The sequence below is a fragment of the Macrotis lagotis genome, chromosome 4 (assembly GCF_037893015.1).
Source record: "Macrotis lagotis isolate mMagLag1 chromosome 4, bilby.v1.9.chrom.fasta, whole genome shotgun sequence".
NCBI lineage: Eukaryota > Metazoa > Chordata > Mammalia > Peramelemorphia > Peramelidae > Macrotis > Macrotis lagotis.
The window spans coordinates 120,854,876-120,875,965 of record NC_133661.1 but is presented as its reverse complement, the minus strand read 5'-3'; the positions used below and the strand labels follow the sequence as shown (position 1 = coordinate 120,875,965).

General features: G+C 35.5%; 1 protein-coding gene across 3 annotated transcripts in view; it reads left to right on the top strand.

The window, feature by feature from the left end:
• CEMIP (cell migration inducing hyaluronidase 1) overlaps nt 1-21,090 on the top strand; it is a 230,394-nt gene that overhangs the window by 169,120 nt on the left and 40,184 nt on the right. For all 3 annotated transcript variants that reach the window (XM_074234002.1, XM_074234001.1, XM_074234000.1), the window contains 4 exons: nt 1,725-1,934; nt 11,907-12,112; nt 17,681-17,750; nt 18,540-18,668. In XM_074234002.1, the coding sequence (XP_074090103.1) occupies nt 1,725-1,934; nt 11,907-12,112; nt 17,681-17,750; nt 18,540-18,668 (615 nt within the window). The remainder of the gene's footprint in view (nt 1-1,724; nt 1,935-11,906; nt 12,113-17,680; nt 17,751-18,539; nt 18,669-21,090) is intronic.

The window sequence follows — 21,090 nt, the reverse complement described above, 5'->3', positions numbered from 1 at the left end:
TTTACAAGGCAGAGGGCTTAAGTGTCTTGCCCAAGGTCACACAGCTAGGCAATTATTGTATGTCTGAGTCTGGATTTGAATTCAGGTCCTCCTGATTCCAGGGCCAATGATCTATCCACTGTACCACCTAGCTGCCCCACACAGGTCTGATTTAAAAAAATAATAATAAACATTCAAACAATAATAACAATAATTACCATATTTCCCCATTTTTAAGATGCTCCCATGTATAAGATACACCTTAATTTGGGGGCCTGAAATTTGAAAAAAATGTATTACATAAAGTTATTGAACTCTAGTTTTATTCATCATGATTCAAGGTCTTCTGCTCATCAAGGATCTTCAGGCATCTTTTGGGCAAGTCTGATGCATGCACACATGCTTAGTTCATTCTATTTCATGAACCTGAAGCACCAATTGTGACCTCCTTTGAAATCAGTAACTTCTTTTTATCAGTAATTTTTCTTGCCTCATGCTGCACCATCTTTGTGGACACAGGAATTCCATTGGCCCTTTGCTCTTCAATCCATATCTTCAATTCCCTCTCTAAATCAGGCCATTTTGCTGACTTGCCTCCCATGGCCATCTTCTGCTGTGGTGTTTTCAGTAAGGTTTTTCTTCCCATAGCCAGTTGGAGGAGGACCAAATTTACATTCAGCAGCATGATTTCCATTCACTTTTGCAAACTGGATCATTTTGAACTTCAACACAGCACTGCATGAAAATCTTTTCTGAGCCATTTCTGGGAAGAATGTGACAAAACATAATCTAATATACCTGTAACAAATGTGAATCAATGAGTGCAAAGACAACAAGCATGAAAAGGCAGGAAATGAAAGTAAAACAATCTACAACCACTGTAAAAGAGGCTCCAGTTTTTAAATCATAAATTTTTTGAAAAAAGGTGTGTCTTATACATGGGGAAATATGGTAACATTTATATAGCATTTTCTATGTACTAGGCACTCTTCAAAGTATTTTGCAATGATTCTCATTTAATTCTCATAACAATCCTACAGAATAGGTGCTATTATTATTCCCAATTTACAAATGAAAAAGAAGTTAAATGAGGTATCCAAGGTCGCACAGCTAATAAAGGTCTAAAACTAGATTTGAATTCAAGTCTTCTTGACTCTAGGACCAATGCTCTATCCTCCAAACCACCTAACTACCTATAGTATGGTTCTGACAGAAATGCAAGGATAAACAAGATATATTTTGTCCTCCAGGAGTTCATTTTTTAATAGAGGAAATAAGATATATGTACACAAACAGCATTGCTATGAAATAGAATGAGAGCTAGTTGTTCTAACATAATTTATAACATATAACATCTTTTCTTCATAGAATGTCACTGAATACTAAAACCATGTATAAAAATCTATGTTACATGACGTCTATGACTTCCAGACAAGAGACAAAAGGGAAAATTTATCAAGTTCCAAGTCATCTAGTTAACAAGCATTTATTGAGTTCCTACTATGTGCCAGATACTGTTTTAAGCACTGAGGATACAGAAAAGGGGAAAAGACAATTCAGCCTCTAGTATCACAACTATAGGGAACCAGAATGGGGATTGATAGAGGACTTTGAGAGGCAAAAAGGTACTGTTTATACTAAGGAGCATCAACTAGAATTTCATTCTGCCAGGTCTTTTTTTTCTGTTTAAATGTCTTAGCTCACTTTTTTTCAATGTTTCTGATTTCTTTTTTTTCTGTTTCCAGTTTGGACCTGGATTCAAGGCAGTTCATCTCGAAGGGATTGAATTGAAACATATGGGTCAGCAGATCATGGGGCAGTATCCAATTCATTTCCACCTGGCTGGCGATGTTGATGAAAAGGGAGGCTATGACCCACCAACTTATGTGAAAGACCTTTCCATCCACCATACATTCTCCCGCTGTGTCACAGTCCATGGCTCCAATGGCTTGTTGGTAAGAAATGATAGCTGAAGAATTTACTCCTTAGCAGCTTTTAGAACGTTATAGTCCAATCTTACCCTCTGTGGAAATAGGGCTGATTCATGCTAGCAATTAGGAGTGAAGCATAGGACAGAAGAGATCAACCTTCCCCTCTAAGAACAGAGGTTCAAGTTATGATCTGAGATGGTAAATAGAGTGTCATTCCAGGTCAAGTCAAAGTTCAGATCTAAAGAGTCAGACATGAAACATAAACAAATTCAGTAAAATGGTCCAAATTCAGACAGTGAGGTGGCGCAGAATAAGTTAGGATAGCATTATGAAGAAAACACCGGGCAACAAAGAAATGAAAGTTTCTCATATGACTTCCCCAGCCTAGGCACTGATCTATTAGATCTCCAGCTCCACTCCAACCATATCCCATTGCTTGCTCTGCTTTGCTGATATCATTGTGGCCTCAAGCACTCATTATCTTTCTAAGATTCCTCACAATTCTAAAATTGTGTGATTCGAAGATTCTGAGTCATCTATCCTGTAACAATTAGATTGTTGGATTCAAGACCTTACTCATGATTGCAGGGAACTTAATCTAATTTAAATCTTTTGATAGGAAAGCAAAGGATACAGTGAAGACTTGGGCTAAATTGTGATATAGCCATCTTGGGTCATTTTTGTCCTGATTCTAGGACATTTCATAGTGCCTAAGAAACCTAACCAGGAACCAATCAGCTCTGCAGAATAGTTGATGGAGTGACTCACTGTCCTCTCCCTCTGGAGCATATTCTTTTATATCCCAGAGTAAACAAGATATTCAGACATGTTTTACAAATGCACCAATCCATAGCAAGAAAATCCCAAGTACTTAAGTATATACCAATCAGAAGTAATCCAGATAAGAAGGCAGGCCTGGGTTGACATTATTTCTTTGGTGTTTGTCGCTTATAGAATAAGCCACTGACGATTTTTTGACAACAAAGATCTCCTTCCTCTGGGAAAGGAACTCAGACTGAAAAGATTTACTTGTCCCTTCCCTTCCCTATTAAGCTTATCCCCAAGCAATTAAAAGTTAAATATTGAGAATGAGATATAAAATGAAGAAGAATCATGTAACAGTGGGGAAGAATAGAATCAAAGGACCTAGGACCAAATTCCTTGCTCCCCAAAATGACCTCAGTAAAGTCAATAAGCTGTTCTTGGCCTCAGTTTCTTCATTTGAAGAATGAGGGGAGTTAGACTAGATGGTCTTATAAGGTTCCTTCAGACTCAAAAAATCTATGGTCCTGGATTAAATATACAAACATACAATACTTGAAAACCTCAAAGCACTATATAAAAGTCAACTGTTATTAAAAATCTTTTACCATGGGTGTGGCATTAATTATCTTCCAGGCACTTACGTAATCTTCATAATCTTGGGGGGAGTGTGTGAGGGGGTAGGCTGAGTCTGCCCTTAGTTCAGAGAATGGAAATCTGGGCCCCTGGAGAGGTGATGATTAATTACAGACTTGAGGAAAAAAAGTCATTGGCCAGACTTGAGAAAAAAAGTCATTGACTGAACTGGAAGTTGAAATCAGGGATTGCTGATTGCCATCTTATACCAAAGACCATTCAGCCACTTAAATTGGTAAGTGCTGACATGTCTCTGGTGTCCCACAGTATCTAATTTGCTATTGTCTGGATATTCTGTTTCCCAGCATAAGCTGGAGCCTTGTTTGAGTTGAGTGCTGTGAAATGCCATTTTTCTCTGCGCCCGGATCACTCAGGGAGAGCTAGGGTGGCAGAAGTGCTGGTCACATTGCAAAGGAAATTACTCAGAACTCCTATGTGATGCATTAGCATCTGCTTGTCTGACAATGAACCAAAAAATAACAAGACCAACAGTAATAGACTTTCAAATTTTTATGAGAATAAGTTTTCCTTTATAGCAGCATCACAATTCACTTTTCTGCACTAATAAATACTAAATACAAGATCCTATACTAAAAACAAAGGATTTCTAGATGAAACACAGTGCCTGTCTCCAAGAGGCATGCACTCTAATTGACTTATATAATCAACAGATTTCAAGTGAGACTGCCCAAAGAACAGATAATGTAGGTTTAACATTATACATAATAAATGTAAGTGTCAAGTTTACTTCTTGATTTTATTGTTGCATGTTTAATTCATACCTCATTACTTTTTTAAAAAAAGTATAAGAGAAATATGAATTAAGTACTTGGAGAAATAAGAAAAAAGGAGAGATAGCTTTCTGTTGGGTAGGGGTGGCACAAGTCACAAAGGCTGACAAAGTAGTATTTTAACTGGGCTTTAAAGAACAGGATAAATTTCAACAAGTAGAGATAGGGAGAGGGTTGGAAGTCCATAAGACATTCCACATACTGAACTAAGCAGTTGAGTAGCATTATCTGAATTGTTTAAAGAGAAAGGACTGTTGTTGGCTCATCATTTGCTAATCCACTTTCATGCCTTTTGGTGGCATAAGTTGAAGTATTGAGGTAGAAAGAGCTATTGAGTTGGAATCAGGAAGATCAAGTTCAAATTCTGCCCTAGAATCTTACCTTTGTGACCCAGGACAAGTCACTTGACCATCATAGGGAAAAAAAATTTTGAGCCTAGGACTTAAAAATAGAGTTAAAATAAGAAGCTGTTAATTTTAAAAGGAGACCTTCCCCAAGGTTTCAATCCCAAATGAACTCTCTAACCTAACCCTTCCCATCCATTTTCCAGTTACTTTACCAGAAGCAGCCTCATGTCCTGGAGTTTCTGTCATTGGAACGATCCCTTGGGGTTCTCTATTCCTCCACAAGTATCTCTCACCCCTCAACTGAATTTGTCTTTAAAAGTTAATGTAAGAGGGTTAGGGTGACCCAGTAGGCAGAGCACCAGCCCTGGATTCAGGAGGACCTGAGTTTAATTCCAGCCTCAGACACTTAATTACCTAGCTCTGTGACCTTGGGCAAGTCACTTAATCCCATTGCCTTGCAAAAAATGAAAAAAAGCTATCGTGAGACCATAATTCATACTGCTTGTCCCAGATACCAGAATTGATAGTCTTAATCCTGGATCAGTATTCAGTAAAAGCTATAATGAGAAAGACTTTAAGAGTCAGCTTTGCCTGCATTTCTGATATGACATTTGTTCTTTCATTACCTTAGAGTTGTGATTTTAGGTTTCAGGAATAACAATGGTGAGAAAGTTTTGGGGTGTGTATGTGTGTGTGTGTGTGTGTGTGTGTGTGCGTGTCTGTCTGTCTGTCTGTCTATGTGTGATGAAAAACAGACAAGGGAAGGAGCTATAATCGGAATTATAGAGATTAAAGTTATAAGCAAGGTCCTTGAGGATATAGAAAGAATGTGAAAAGGAAGAGATCAATGGCACATATTAGCCTGTGAAAGTAAGAGAGAAACTTTATCAGTTGAAATATAAGAGATATGGTGGGAGTGAAAAGAAACAAGTTTTGAGGGGCAGAGTTGATGGAGCTTATGCAGAATGAATTTAATATCTTCAATAGAGTATTATGCAAGTACATGTGTTCTAAATGAATAATATTTGTCTTTAAAATAGAGAGGCATCATGAATAACAGGATGCCATCTTTCAGTGGCATTTTGAATAGTACAGGCATAGATGTGCTTATGTGTGAGTACAGCCCAGAAGAAATGTTGATTTTTAGCCTATCTTCAGGAAACCTTCTTGATTTCCACACAGGGATTCATGCCAATTCAAAAACTCAGCTTTTGGCATTTTCTGAGCACCAAAAAAAGATTGGCTTATATTTGGAAACTAGAGATCCTTATGGTACTTCCTAGTGAAATCCAACTTACTTGGTTATAACTTTGAAATGCCATGAGAAACCAGCTCCCTCAGCCAAAACAGCAGCAATGAAATGCAGACAGAATGAAGAAACTGATGAAAAGAGAACGCTTTGGTGGGGGGGGGGGGGTCTTACCCAAGAGTAAACACCCAACAGTCATACCCTACAAAGAGTTCTTAAGTTTCCTCTGTCTGGCATCTTACCCTTTGGGACTAGTGAGGACTCCATTACCAGCAGAGAATTCTAAATTTTGGAAAGCTGCCTTAGGAGTTGGAATCCATTTGCTCCATTTTACATTTAGTGTTTTTCCTTTGGGTTTATACTTCTTATTAAAGGACCTTGCCACTTTGAAAACTCCATTCTATGTTGACAGCAGTCAAGAAATCAATTCAGGTCTCCTGTACAATATGCTCTACTCTGATATTAAAATATATGACACATTCCACCAGAATTGTGTAAGCCTTTTTTCCTACCTCCATGCCAGGAGCTGGAATTGAAGCAATTCTCAAATGGACAATAGCATACTAATAAGAAACAGCATTGTCCTCCTTATGTGAGACTTTCTCTGCAACCAAGCTTGTGAGCACAAATGTTGGGAAAAAGCTAACTTTCCCAGACAACTTTCTTTGTTTGAATTAGAAATTTGTTTCCAAATGTACTTATTATCCTAGTTATTCTTTAAGGTATGGCCAACACCCTTCTCAAGGGGAAACAATTAGTAAATTCATGGATCCGAATTCTGTTTATGTTTCCCATTGAAAGGGATAAACATTTGTTAGCTTAAGAGTTTATAGCCTGACTAAAGGGATCAACACCAGGAAGCCTCTGGTTGCCATGTCTTTATAATAAAATGTAAGAACAGATTCAAATTCATAGATCTATACCTGAAAAGAACCATAAAGTTAATTTAGCCCAACTCCCTCAGAAATGAGGAACTAAGCTCCAGAGAAGTCATATGACTTGTCCAAGATTTCATAAGCATTATGCAATAGACCCAAGTTTTGAACTCAAGTACTTTGACTCCAAATCTAGAACTTTCTATTATGCCCTGCAATTTCCTCTAAGTAAAATATATTTTCATTTCCTCCTATTTATTGATAAAAGTAATCAAGAGAATGAACATTAAAGAATATGATTATGCCTTATAACAGGAATATAATTAGTAACTATTGGGCCAGGTAATACAAATGACCTTTGAATCACAGAAGGAGAAAGAATCATTGGGGCATAACCTACCTCATTTTGCAGGGGTGAGAACTCAGATTTGCGCAAATGAAATGTCTCTCTTATCAGGGTAAAAACTGAAACATATCTGTGGATTTCTAAGTCAGAGATTTTTGTACTGCAGCATTGCATATTGCAGAGTAAGAATGAGAGCTCTGGAACAAAAAGTGTTGGTTTGAGGCTTCAGCAGACTGGGTCCAAATCAACTCCCTCTGAGCCTTGTTTTCTTCATCTGTAAAATAAAGAGGTTAGACTAAAAGACTGCTGAAATATCATTAAGCTCTACTCTACGATCTGACTTCTATGAACAAGAATTGCCTTCAGTTTGTCAGTCAACTAGCTTTTTTAAAATCACCCATGTGCAGACAATGAGCTAAAGACCTAGAGACAGTACTGAAGATTTGATCTGATCCTAAACCATGCTGTCTTCCCTAGCTTTTCTCTGGGACTCAGAGTGAGTAAAATCTATACATAGTTCCACTGAATTGCAATCAAGAATTGTTGGCATCATCTCAAATAAAGAATATTACTCTGAAAACAAATTTCTGCCTTTATTAACTTCCCCCATCTCTCCAGCCCTTCTGGGTATATATCTGACGTTTTTACTAACAATGTCTCTTCAGTTTAACTTTGTGTGTTTCTATCTAACTACTAGGAAACACTTTCTTTCTCAAATGATCACTAGGAGACCCTGGATCTTAGATCGTAGAATCCTTTTTGTGAATCATAATACTCATATGGATCTAGCTGCTGAGATACCTCTCTAAACCCTGCTTACTCTGCTCCCTACAATGACTTTCACTGTTCTTTATCTTTGTATACCATTCTAATACTCCAGAATTTAGACAGCATATGAACTGCTTCAGCAATTTTTCTTTAACCTTTCTATTTCCTGTAACAGTTATATTGATTCCTTAGTCATTTTAACAACTAGCTTTGTAATAATGGGTTAGTCTCTTCACCTTTCTGGGGAGATTTGAAAGAGTTGAACTATCCTTCCTGCACTACATATTGACTTAGAAAACCAAAAATTAACATTATCTATGTTATATTAGATTCTTATATATTTTGTTAAGAATTTTCCAATTACATTTTAATCTGCTTACCTGTAATTTTGGAGGACAAGTTTAGAAAAGTCCACTGTTAAATTTTCAGTATGAGCCTTTAGATCATCAGTACAAATGAGCCTTTAGAGCATCAGTACAAATTAATAATGTAGGTTAAACTTAAAAGTGAAGCCATTGGGGGCAGCTAAATGGCATAGTGGATAGAGCACTGGCCCTGGAGTCAGGAGGACTTGAGTTCAAATCCAGCCTCAGACACTTAATAATTACCTAGCTATGTGAGCTTAAGCAACCCCATTGCCTTGCAAAATGCCCCCCAAAACAAAGAAAGATACCATTGGGTATATAAAAATACCCAATTTTAAAAAGTTTTTTAAGATTAATAAAAAGATAGAAAAGATTACTTCACTGTCCTTTACTTTATCTGCTCCAAAGAAGAAATAAAGGAAAAGCAAAGAAATGACTATTCCTTCAATGATTTTTACGAGTTCCAACAATGATTTTCACCAGTTCCAAAATAGAACTAAATTCAAACCTCCTAGAGAATGAGAAGAAATAAATGGGAAAAGTGTTTGTTTACTATGTGTCAGGCCCTGTATCATCTAAAGCTGGATAAAACATATTCTTTACTATCACTGAGATGATGAGTGTCCCTGGGGAAGTAAAAGACATGCAAAAAAATCATATGATATAGAATGAGATAAGAGCTAAAAGAGAGCTCAAAATTTGATGAACCTATAGAAAAAGGAAAAATGAATTCTGACTAGGGAAATCAAAACAACCTTCTTAAAGGAGGAGAGAGAGGGGGCAATGAAGAGATGAGCATTTATTTAGAGCCTACTATGTTCAAGCACTGTGCTAATCCTTTTACAAATATCTCATATAAGATGAGGGCTCAACCTTGAAGGATGGATAGGATTTTGAGAGGGAACAGAATTCCAGAAAGAGGGAACAACATGAGAAAAAGCACACTTGGTTGACATGAGTTTGCACTCCCCAAAACCACAACTAGGAAACCACATGACTAGATTCTTTCCTTTGCAGACAGCATGGCCTCTTTTGGTAGCTTGTTTTACTATGAATCACCTTTTAGTCAAGTAGCATAAAATCCAATCAGAAGCATAAGTAAGCAACAGAGATCTGGTGGGAGAGATGGAAGACCATCTGCCAGGTACCATATTCACAGGCTTCGATCTGCATTTCATTTGACATGGCAGACCAACAATGGACTAGTTGTAGTTTCTTGGTTATAATAGGCAACAGATGTTTTTTACCATTGGAGTTACTTGGGTTCAAGTGAAACTTCCTCTGAGGGTATGTACATGCATATCACAGCGTTTTAGATGATTTGAAAAGGACCTTAGTAGACACCTATCCCCATTCATACTTACATAAGAGTCCCCATTGTAATACCCCAGCTTCTATTTAAAGATTTTCCTGGAGGAGTCCTCCCTATCTTCTGAAGATTCTTCCACTTTCTATTAGAATTACTATGAAGTTTAAATTTATTCCTCTAAAACTCTTCTAAGTTCTGCACTCTGGGGACCAAGCAAAAAAAAAAAGTTGTTCCATATGACAACTATTTAAATACTTGAAGACAGTGATTGTGTTACCCCTGCCCCACCCCATGCATTCCTTGTACTAGTGACCAGTCCTCATATCATGAGTTAAAGACTCTTCCCCCATCCATTTTTGGACATTTTCCAGCTTCTCAAAACTATATTGCCCAGAATAAAACAACATACTCTAGATGTAGTCTTTCTCAAATTTAGAAAACCACTAATTAACATATACAATGATAATATCATCTCCTAATTTCTGGAGGCTATAGCTCTCTTATTGCAGTCAGATTATTTTAGTTTTTTGGTGGTTTTTTTTTGACTGCCATATCATACTTTTGGCTCATACTGAGTTTACAATCCAGTGAAGACAAACATTTTTTTTTCAGTCAAACTATTGTCTAACCACACATTTTTCATCTTGTACTTGTGAAGGTAACTTTTTAAATCCAAGTATAAGATTGTATTTTTATCTCTCTTGAATTTTATTAGTCAATGGTTATATTACATTCAGTTCAATTATATGGAATTGAATAATATGTATTTTGAAATTATATAGAATTATATGTATGCTGAAAAGTATATTAGAAATGAGGATCTCTTCACAGAGATTTAAGTTCTAACCTAAACAGGTACTTGTAGTAAGACTTTTTGCTTGATAGGGCATTTAGACTCATGAGAATTAAATAGAATAATTTAATATTCAGATTGGGCATGGGATTACAGTGAAGAAGGAAGTGTTTGCATTAAAGGTGAAGATTTTTGGGGAAAAAATGATTTAAGGAGAAGGTTTAAATAAAGCAAAGCAGACACCAGAGCTTGAAATGGAACCACAGAGTTAGTAGACAAGACTAATCAATGGTAATTCAAATTTAATAAGTAGAATCTTCAGGACTGGCTTTAGGACCCTCTACTATCAAATATAATCACTGACTGGTCATTCTTCCAATCAAACTGGAGTATAGGCAGATGAGGTGAGCAGCACTGAGATATGAATGTGCTTTCATCTCTGACTTGATCACTACTGACACTTCATATCCACATTTTATCAATATCCAAGGGAAGATTAGGAGGATGACCAAAAAGATTAATCATGGATACAAAATCTTTTCATCATTCCATGTTTTTTTTCTAGTTCCTCAGTCACTCTCCTAGATGATCTAAATCTCTTTTTTTACCTCATCCCACTCCTCTCATAATTCTTTTCTCATTCTGAATGAGAAGGTAAAGCAACCCAAGAAAAAAACCCATACTAACTTTAAGAAAGAATAACCAGAATCAGGCGGCTAGGTGGCGTAGCGGATAAAGCACAGGCCTTGGAGTCAGGAGTACCTGGGTTCAAATCCGGTCTCAGACACTTAATAATTACCTAGCTGTGTGGCCTTGGGCAAGCCACTTAACCCCGTTTGCCTTGCAAAAACCTAAACAAAAAAAAAAGGAATAACCAGAATCTTCCATCTAACTAATATATAGCATATCACATTTCTTAAGGGGTTAAAAGGAAGCCTTTTAAAAGAAAGAAGATAGGGTTATAGAATTCCACCCAGAAAATAGCATATGAAAGTAGAATTTGTATAAGGAATATATTTTTATTTCCTGCTTGTTTTCCTAAGCATTCATAGCTCTTTGAATTATTCACAAGGAGAAAAGTTAGCACATCATATTGATCTGGGATTTATTGAAATAAATTGGATTTATTGAAATACTTATTAATTGTATGATAAATATTAATTTAATATAACACCTATTGAAGAGGATTAAAGAAAGATAATAAGTTGTAGAGAACATAGAACTAGACTGGGACTCAACAACTTGACAGTTTGGGTATAGAATTCTAGATTGAAGGACCCAAGATCAATTTTATTTCTTCTAGGGAACTCAGTTCCTTCCTCCAGGAAATAAAAATAAGTATAAAAATCCCCAGACTCACACATATTTGATATCTGACCAAATGCGTAAGATGGGTGCTATCCTTAACCACTTTGGGGATAACAATCCTTTAGAGAAAAAGGAAGAATGGAATAGGAACCTGACAGCCCAGTGAATATCAAAGAGGTCGCAACCAGGGTAAATACTTCTCAACTTCTCAACTGGGACAGGCCCAGTTCTTCTTCAGGGAGTCAAAAGGGACCTTTCATGCTATTGATTCACATTCACTTCTATGGTATTGCTGAACTACTTTGCTGCCTTTTTGCAGATAGATACTTTGCCTTATTTGATACAATATTAAATATTAATATTTTGAAGATATTAACTATTAAAATCTTAAAGGGTAAGTGACTAAGAATAGTAAATGAAATGTTGACTTTGTCTTGATTTCTAAAGGTTAAAGATGTCGTGGGATATGACTCCCTGGGCCACTGTTTCTTTACTGAAGATGGACCTGAGGAACGGAATACCTTCGATCACTGCCTTGGACTGCTGGTCAAGGCTGGAACCCTCCTCCCCTCTGATAGGGACAGCAGAATGTGTAGAATGATTACAGAAGATTCTTACCCAGGATACATCCCTAAACCCAGACAGGATTGCAAGTAAGACCCATTGCTTCAGAGTTTTTGGCATCTACAATGTTGGCTAATACCTCATGGTTAAAATATCATAAGAGACATGGCTTCTGGGAGGTCACACCATGATTGCCCTCTTAAGAGATTTAAGCAAGTTTGCATAATTAAAGTAAATATTTATAGGTTTAGTACTGAATTCATCAAAATCCTAAATGCATGTTTAGCCAAAATAACAATACAATTGGGTCTAAATCCATTGTCCATTTTACTTAGCATATAACTTTCATAAAGGTAGCAGAGCTTGAAGTATTAAAACTATGTGTAGGAAAGAAATTTATGACTTACTTTGTAGCAAAGAATCTGTTTTCATTTTATATGATTTCTTCCAACATATTCATCATAATACAATTTTATAATTTAATGACATTAAAATGGTCATTACTATTTGCCTAACCATTGCACCCTAAGGACCATAGGGTTTTTCTATCTGACTTCAGTTGAAACCTTCCACATGTTTTCTTACCCTTTCGAATGTGAGATTCTTGAGAGACAGACCGTCTTCCTTTTCTATTTGTATCCCAACCACTTAGTACAGTTCTTTGCACACCACAAGGGCTTAATAAATGCTTCATTTATTCCTTTATCCATTTGTGTCATGTCAGACAATGTGTAATTTCAAGTTTTTATAGTTAGATATTGTAACTCACAGAATGAAATTGATATTCAAATGTGAGGGCTTTGCTTGCTTTTTCTATGCCATTTGTAAAATGTGCATTAAATAGAAAGTTTGAGACAAGCCAAAATTCACATGGGAAGTTGGTGGCAAGAGTGAAAATAGAACAGAGTTTCTACTCTGTGATTTAATTCTAAACCGCATAACTATGTCGCTTCTCTTTGGGATTATGGTACAACCCATTATAATTAATGATGGAATGGAAAGTGTGGTGACTTTTAAGTAAGGAAAATCAGTTTCAAATCTCCATTGGATCAATCAACACACCCCCAATCATTTATTGGACATCATCTAGCTGGATGACCTAATTACTCATCCCTTTGAGCCTCCTTTTCCTTATCTAAACAATGAGGAAAATTAACTAAAATAATCTTGAAAGTACCTTCCAGTTCAAAAGTCTTGATTCAATTAGTGTATCAAGTCCACACTTTTAGTTTAATATCAGACCTGACCAATTCCACCTAAATCAAATGGTTATCACTTTAAGTATTTCAACACTTCAGATCCCAGATTTTTTAAATCAATTCAATTATAAAAGCCTTCACTATGTATAACATCACCTTCTGATTTGCCTTGGGATATCTTGAGAAGGTAATAAAGTTATAAAAGGTAAACCATTCAACAAATATTTATCAAACACTCCCTGTGTGTTTAACATTTTGTTCTAAAGCAAATGACTTTTACCAGGTCAGAACTGACTTTTCTGGTTTTTGCAATGTACCAAGACTTCCTCTTCAAATCAAAGACATGATTATGCAGTTTTACAGCTATAATTCCAAATGTTGAGGGTCCAATATTAAATTTTGCAAAGCGAGAAGTGGGATTGAGCATAACACTCCTTTTCATAGCTGTTTTTAATCTTTTTTTGGCTTAAACTTAATGTGGCTTTCCAAATAGAAGTTAATTGCGATGACTTTCTATGAATGATTTATGTGATCATCTCTCTATTGCCTGAGTCAGCATTTCATAAGACATGATCTTCTCCTTGGAATTCAGCTAGTAATATGGGAAGGAGGACAAAGAAACTTAGAGAATCTTCTAAACCCAGTTCACTTCTAAAGAAGCTAGGCTCTTGGAGGAAACATGGTATAAGAAAACGACCCAATACAGTGATCAGGACCCATGGCAGTAGTATTAAAGTCTCAGGAGCTGGATTTGAATCTCAACTTGCTACTTACTGCCCATGTGGACTTGGGCAACTTCTCTGGACAACATTTTCCTCATTTATGAATTTAAGGGTTTGGCTGCATGGCTAAATGTAACTATAGGGACTTTCTATTCTAAATTTATCATTGAGACTATCTTTTTATGATTTTTGTTGAGAGAATCTGGCTTCAAAAGTTAATCAAATAAGTGATTTGGAACAAAATACATACATAACTATAATTCCTAAGTCACTTTCCAAATTTATTAGAGGAACCACAAAAATAATAAGACCCCTACTGGCATGGAAGAGTTAAGCAATTTCTCAACTACCCTTAACTTTCATGGGAAAAACTTATACCCAGGGAGACTCTAACTTATTACTTCTCCAATTCAAAGATTAACATCACATAGGTCATAAGGAATTGGTATATAATAATATAATAATAGTAATAATAATAATAAGTATAAGTATATAGTATAAAAATTTGGATAACCTTATAACAGCCAAGCATCAAATACTGACATCATGAAATTATTGGCTATTATCATGAGTTTCATGGATTACTAATATAGAGAGTGATTTGGACAAGTTTCGAGAAATTTCTGCCAATGATTTTGTAGTGTCACCTCCTGCCATCTGTCAGAAAAGTTCAAAAGCAAAGCAATGATTCTAGCTGAAAATTCTCACCATTAAGATGCAGAAATCAGCACCAGATGGTAGAATTGATGCTTACAGATTGTATTCAAATCTGTCCACATGTCTCATTGGTCAGTTTGGAAGGAAATAACTTATGTGAGTTCTTTTGACACAATTGTAGAGGCAGTTGCCAGGGCTGGACACTCTCCCTGGACTGGACCATAAATAAATGCTTAAGACTTGTCCAGGTTGTTGGGTAAAGTTTAAAGAAAAGGCAAATCATTGCTGTTTTGACCACCACAAAAGAAGTACAGAAAGTATGGGATAATGTTAAAATTTATTTCATTTCTCCAAGAAAGCATGAAATCATTCATTTAAGTGATCTTGATTCCTAGCTACTTCCTTCACAGAATTGTCTGATAGGAAAATGAAAAAATGCAGTTTGTTTCTCAATGAAATTATATCTAGAAATAAATAGAAGTTAAGAAATCTTAGAGATTTCCTAGTCCAAATCCTTCTTATTATAGTCACCAAGGTCAAGAAAAGTGAAGCAGTTTACTCCAGCTCATAAAGGAAATAGAACCCAAGCAAAGATTCAAATCTTTGTCTTCTTATGACTCCAAAGCTATTCTTTCCACTATTCTCCTTATATTCTGTATTAATAAGAGGCATTGAGATACCCTGAATGAAAGGACCTGTAATGGAAAATTTGGCTCAGCCATTGACTCCATGATTTTACTTTTCTATTTCAAAATTTACTTTTTCCATGAGGAAAATGGGAGTAGTAAGATTAGTCTGATTCATAAGTGATGTTGTTCCCCTTCCCTCCTCAAAAAAAAAATAAAGTTTTTACCAATGATGAGATATAGTCAGTTATAGAACAAATTAGGAAAACAGGTTTATTCTATTCTTAATAACTCCTAACTTGGACCCTGTCTCTGGTCATCAGTCCAGAGGCCTTCTTTTCTTAAGAAAATAGAAGCCAAAAGAAAGCAAAAAAGATTTAGTAGACAGTAGTGGATTTTTTTTTCTGCTAGTGGATTCTATACTGAGAACAATGAAAATTCATTCAGTTCTGCTAGCAAGTTTTAGTCCTTGACTTGTGACATGACTTCAGCTATAAATGTGCCCTCTCTACTCATAAAATGCAGAATAAATTTTCAAAATCAGAGAAATAAATAAATAAATGTTTTTTTAAAAAAAGAGATACTGTGAAAGTTTAAGATTTTTTTGGTCCAGTCCTGTGAGTTCATCCTTACAGAGAATTTATGAAGATGTTTACAAATGCTGATTCACAATTTATATGTAATTTATAGCCTTAAAGAATTGTCTGGGGACATGGAGAGGGTTAGAGATTTACTCTTGGTCATGCCTCTAGCATGCATTAAGGAAGCAGGACTGTCTTCCAAATTCTGAGGCTTATCATCTGTCCAATACACAGACCACTATACTGAAATTTACTTAAGCACTACTATTGGGAAATCTAGAGCAATGCCAAATAATATCATTGATACTTCAGAAGATCTGGGATTTTGTTAATGGTGGACACTTCTATTGACAAAGATTATAAACCATCTATGCCTTAATGTATTTTTTAATGAGCGACTGGAACTCTCCTCCTTAAAGCTCACTGCCAATGGACAATCTTCTAGTAATGAATATCTCAACATTTATGAATAACTTTGGTGACAGCAACATTTTTTTTAAATAACTCCTGGAAAAACCTTTCAGAACCTAAAATCAATCATTTCCCTACTTTAATAATGCAATGAAGTAGTACTTTATTGGGGTGGGGGAGAATAAGGAGGAAAGTGGGGAAGAATGTGTCATTGTCATTTACACTGTTTGCATATAGATTTTTAAAAAAGGTAAATAATTCCACTATCAACATGTAACAAAATTCTTCTTGCTTGAATTTGGGGATTTACTAGAAATTTTTCGTCCCCAGGTATCAATTTCCTCAACTGTAAAATAAGTAGGATTAGATTAAGATAATCTTAAAGGTTACTTTGCACTTTAAAATTCTGCTCTCAATAAAAATAAAATAGGGTTGACTTCCATCCAGTATTACTCCACCACCTATCAAGATAAAGCTTACTTTTGTTTCCCCTAGTAACTGTAATGAGCTCCAAAGTCCTCCCTCTCTTTAGATCCTTGCTTGTGTGAAAAACTCTTGGATTTAATTTCTTGAATTATCTATTTGATCTATAACTTAAACCAAAAATGTTCAGTTCTCTCTTTGCTTTTATTCTCTTAAAAATATTTAAGTGGATTTTTTTGAAACTAAGGAAATACTTAAATTTAAATACTGTGGCATAATAACATTTCTCAAACAAGACTAAATACAAAGTCATCCCGAATCTTTTATTTGCATCATAAATCCTCTAAGGCTTAATTCTAAACCCTCACTCTTTGGTTTTAGCCCTTTAAGACTTACTTCATATTCTCAAAGGGCATATATGCCTCAAACTACTTGATTTTGACTTTTCAAAGAGAAAGTGTTTCTTTGCTCCATCAATCTCTAACTGATTCTGCCTATTCATGCATCTTCTCTGCCCAAGAAGAAATGGGGTGTTTTTCCCCTTTTTTCTGTTTTACTAGAATTTTTCCCTATTCTGTTCAGCTTTCTTTTAATAAGGAAAAGATCATCACCTCCTACACACTCACAAGTTGAAAGAGACAGAATACTATTGGATGTCCCCTGATTTCTAGATCCCTTAATGGTCTCTTTGCAATCAAAAGTGTTCCCTAGCTTACTAAGGACTAAAATTTTATCCTATGGATGCCTGTTATTCAGAAGAATCATTTCATTTCATTTCATTTGTTTACTGGTTGCCAAATAGTTGCCCAAACATTCAGGTACCTCTACCAAAAAATGGTTTCTTTCTTCAAAAGTCTAGGTCCTTTTTCTTTCTAAATATTTTAAATTCTTAAATAAAAATGTATTTGAAAGGAAATGAATAGTTTTTAGAGATGTGCTTTTCCACATGTGGCTATTTCTATCAGGTGCTCCTCAAAGAATTATAAAATCCTTCAGTCATTCCCTATGAAAATTGAATATCTTCTTTCATATTTACAGTGCTGTGTCCACCTTCTGGATGGCGAATCCCAACAACAACCTTGTGAATTGTGCTGCAGCAGGTTCTGAGGTAAGTATAAAAGCTTCTCTGGAAAAAAAAAAGAAAAAGATTAAGTCTAGCTAAAGCTGACCATTCCTTTTGAGATATGGACATTTCAGAAATTTAGCTAGCTTTCTCACTCACTGCTAAATAAATCCACTCACCATTTGTTCTCAGGAAGGTTTCCAGACCAGGACTGTATTGACTCATTTCAAGCAATAGATATCCCCAAAGTTTATAAAGGTTAGAACCATGGGCTTAGAAATGGTAAGCCTAGGATGTTTCAATTTCAAAGTCTTCAAACTAACTACATTAGTTTGACCAAGTTTGTCCTACAGAGCTGAATTAAGAGAATAGTAAAAAACACTTGTAATCCTTCAGAAGCTATAAATAACTGATTTTTGCAAAGAGCAAGAATAATTTATTAAAATTAGAAACTGCTAATACTACTCTCCCACTATATTCCTCATTAGCTTCTAGGGGTCACATGCACACTCCTATAGCATAAAGCAATCTCTTCAAGCTGTGTTTAAGGACATTTACAATGTTGCCTGCCCATGGCACAAAAATTGCTAGCTATGGATCTGTTTAAATTAATTGACTTGATGGCTCTGAAAATTATTCTTGCTTCAAGATACTTTTTAGTATTTATCTTCAGAAAGAAAACAAAGTGTGTTTCTGGAGGGAGGGTATAGGTATTTGTGAACAGTTCCTTTGTTCAACATTCTGTAATATATTTTTCCTGATTTGATTTAATTGACCTAAAAATGAACATTTATATGGATTTTTCCCTTTTATTCTTCCTCCCTTCCCCAACAGGAAACTGGATTTTGGTTTATTTTTCACCACGTACCTACAGGTCCTTCAGAAGGAATGTATTCCCCAGGCTATTCAGAGCACATCCCACTGGGAAAATTTTCTAATAACCGGGCTCATTCCAACTATAGGGTAAGTTTTTATGAGAATAAAGAGTTGTCCCAGAAAAACAATTCACATTGCCATTTACTTTTCTTAGGAAGTATAATAATCATTTTTTTCTGCCATAGGTAATGACAATTCTATTCCCTAAATTTGTGTATGAAAATAAGGCGACATATTGGGAGATATCCCAGTTTGAAGCCATTTCCCCTCTAGACTTCTTTAGCTATTCTTGAATCAAACAGATGTAAAACTGTGAATTTAAAACTGTTGATCCCAGGCTCAAGATTTGGGTAGAAACCAAATAAGGAAAAAGATGCTTGTCTTTTCTTTTTACTGGCACAAGACTCACCTCTCCTTCTCTGGAATAGTAATGTCTTGAGATCCTTTTCATGATTCATTTGAAGGAGATGAATATTGTAAGCCATCCATGGAAATAAGCACTGGCCCACATCCCTCAACCCTAAAGGGAATGAGTTGAAACAAAATTGGATACATTTCTTTCTCTTCTTTGTTCTTGTCTGTTTTGGGTTTCATAGGAATCTATAAATATACCTATGAAGCCTAAACAGCTGGATGAAAACCAGAATAGTCACCCAACCAGATGTTTGTATATATATATATATATATATATATATATATATATATATATATATACATATATATATATACACACACATATATATATAACAAATGACAATCCATAGCAACATGTGAGTGATTGTTTCATAAGGATGTTTTATATAATTTCTGCATGTGTATATGTTTTCTGCAGGTATACCTACACATAGATTTAAAAAAATTACATTCTCTTATTCCAGTGTCTAATTTTTTCCCTCTTTCCAGGAAAAGAAGAATGAGATGCTAGAAATAAGGGAAAGGCCAAATGTATATTTTGGGCAAATAATATTTTTGTGATCTAATCATTTTGAAAAGTTGTTATAAATTTAATGTAATTTTTTAATTCTTAAAATAACTATTTACTCATTCATTCTTTCACAAGAATTTATTCTATAAGGCAGAGTGTAGAATAAAAGGATATTTAAGACATAGTCCATGCCTTCCAAGAGATTATAGTTTCAAAGGGAATAATATACAAGACACAGATAAAGCATTTCAATTACACATTAGTGCTATAAGCAAAGTACTCTAAGGGTTCAGAAAAGCAAGAAATTACTTCTCACTAGAGAAACCAATGAAAGCTTCATAGGATGAAGCATTTGAATAAGACCCTGGAAGATGTATAAAATTCAATAGATGGGGATAGAAATAGTAACAAAGTATAAGTTGCTTGATGGCAGGAACTACCATGATTTTTTCACTGGTATTCTCCGCACCCAGTACAACTTCTATGTATTTAATGAAGATGTGTTGCTTGATGGCAGGAAAGGACACTGAATAGACCAGTTTGACTCAAGTATAAATTTCATATAGGGGATTTGTAAGAGATAAGACTAGAAAAGGAAAACTAGTCCAGTTTATGGAGGACTTTGAATACCAGACTGATCTATTTGTGCTAAATTCTATTGGCAAAGGGGACCCACTGTAAATTTCTAAGCCAGTTAGTATCATTGGGCAAGAATGACAATTAAAATCTTGTAAAAAAAAGACTCATCTGTGTCAGGGTGTAGGATAAAATGAAGAGAGGAGAGACAAGGCAAAAAAAAAAAGATAAATTGGAAAGCTATTCATATGAGGTAAAAGGGGTATGAATTAGGGTTGTGGCACTAGAAATAACAATGAAATGACTAATGTAAAAGCTAATGGTTAAATCCAGAATCTTTAGATGTCATCTTTAAGTCAGATGACAGTGCCTAAGAGTCTAGATGCCATAGATACAGGACGGATGGTAAGGCCTCTAGGAGTTTAGTAGACATTGACAGAGAAGAGGGTAAGATCTGGTGGTGCTCCATCTCACTAGCAGGGACAGAATTGGTGATTCCCATGTCAACCAAACTGTAAGATCCATCAAGTGAACTGGATGAGATCTTATTAGTGGTGGTTCTTGTCACCATGCTGAGAAAGGGGATGAAATAAAAGCAAGGGGGTACCGCCCAGATCAACTAGTGGCATATGGGACAATATTTATGGGAAGGGAGCAAGAAGATGGCAAGGGGGGGTGCCTCTGGTAGTCATGGGTCTTTTTGAGAGAGAGAGAGAGGGAAATGTCAAAAACAACTCCAAAATTTCAAAGCTGAGTAAAAGGAAGATTAGGAAGATGATATTCTTGACATAAATGGGAGAGTCAAAAGGAATTGCTGATTTGGAGAGGAAGATAATTTAGAACCATTTAATTTTAGACATGTTAAATTTGAGGTACTAGTAGACATGGAAAACTATAGATTACAAGAATGGTCACAACAATAGTTAATCTGCTATCCACACAAAAGATGATAGTTGAAGGTTTAAAGTGACTATATCTAAAGGGAAAAGTATAAAGAGAGAAATAAAG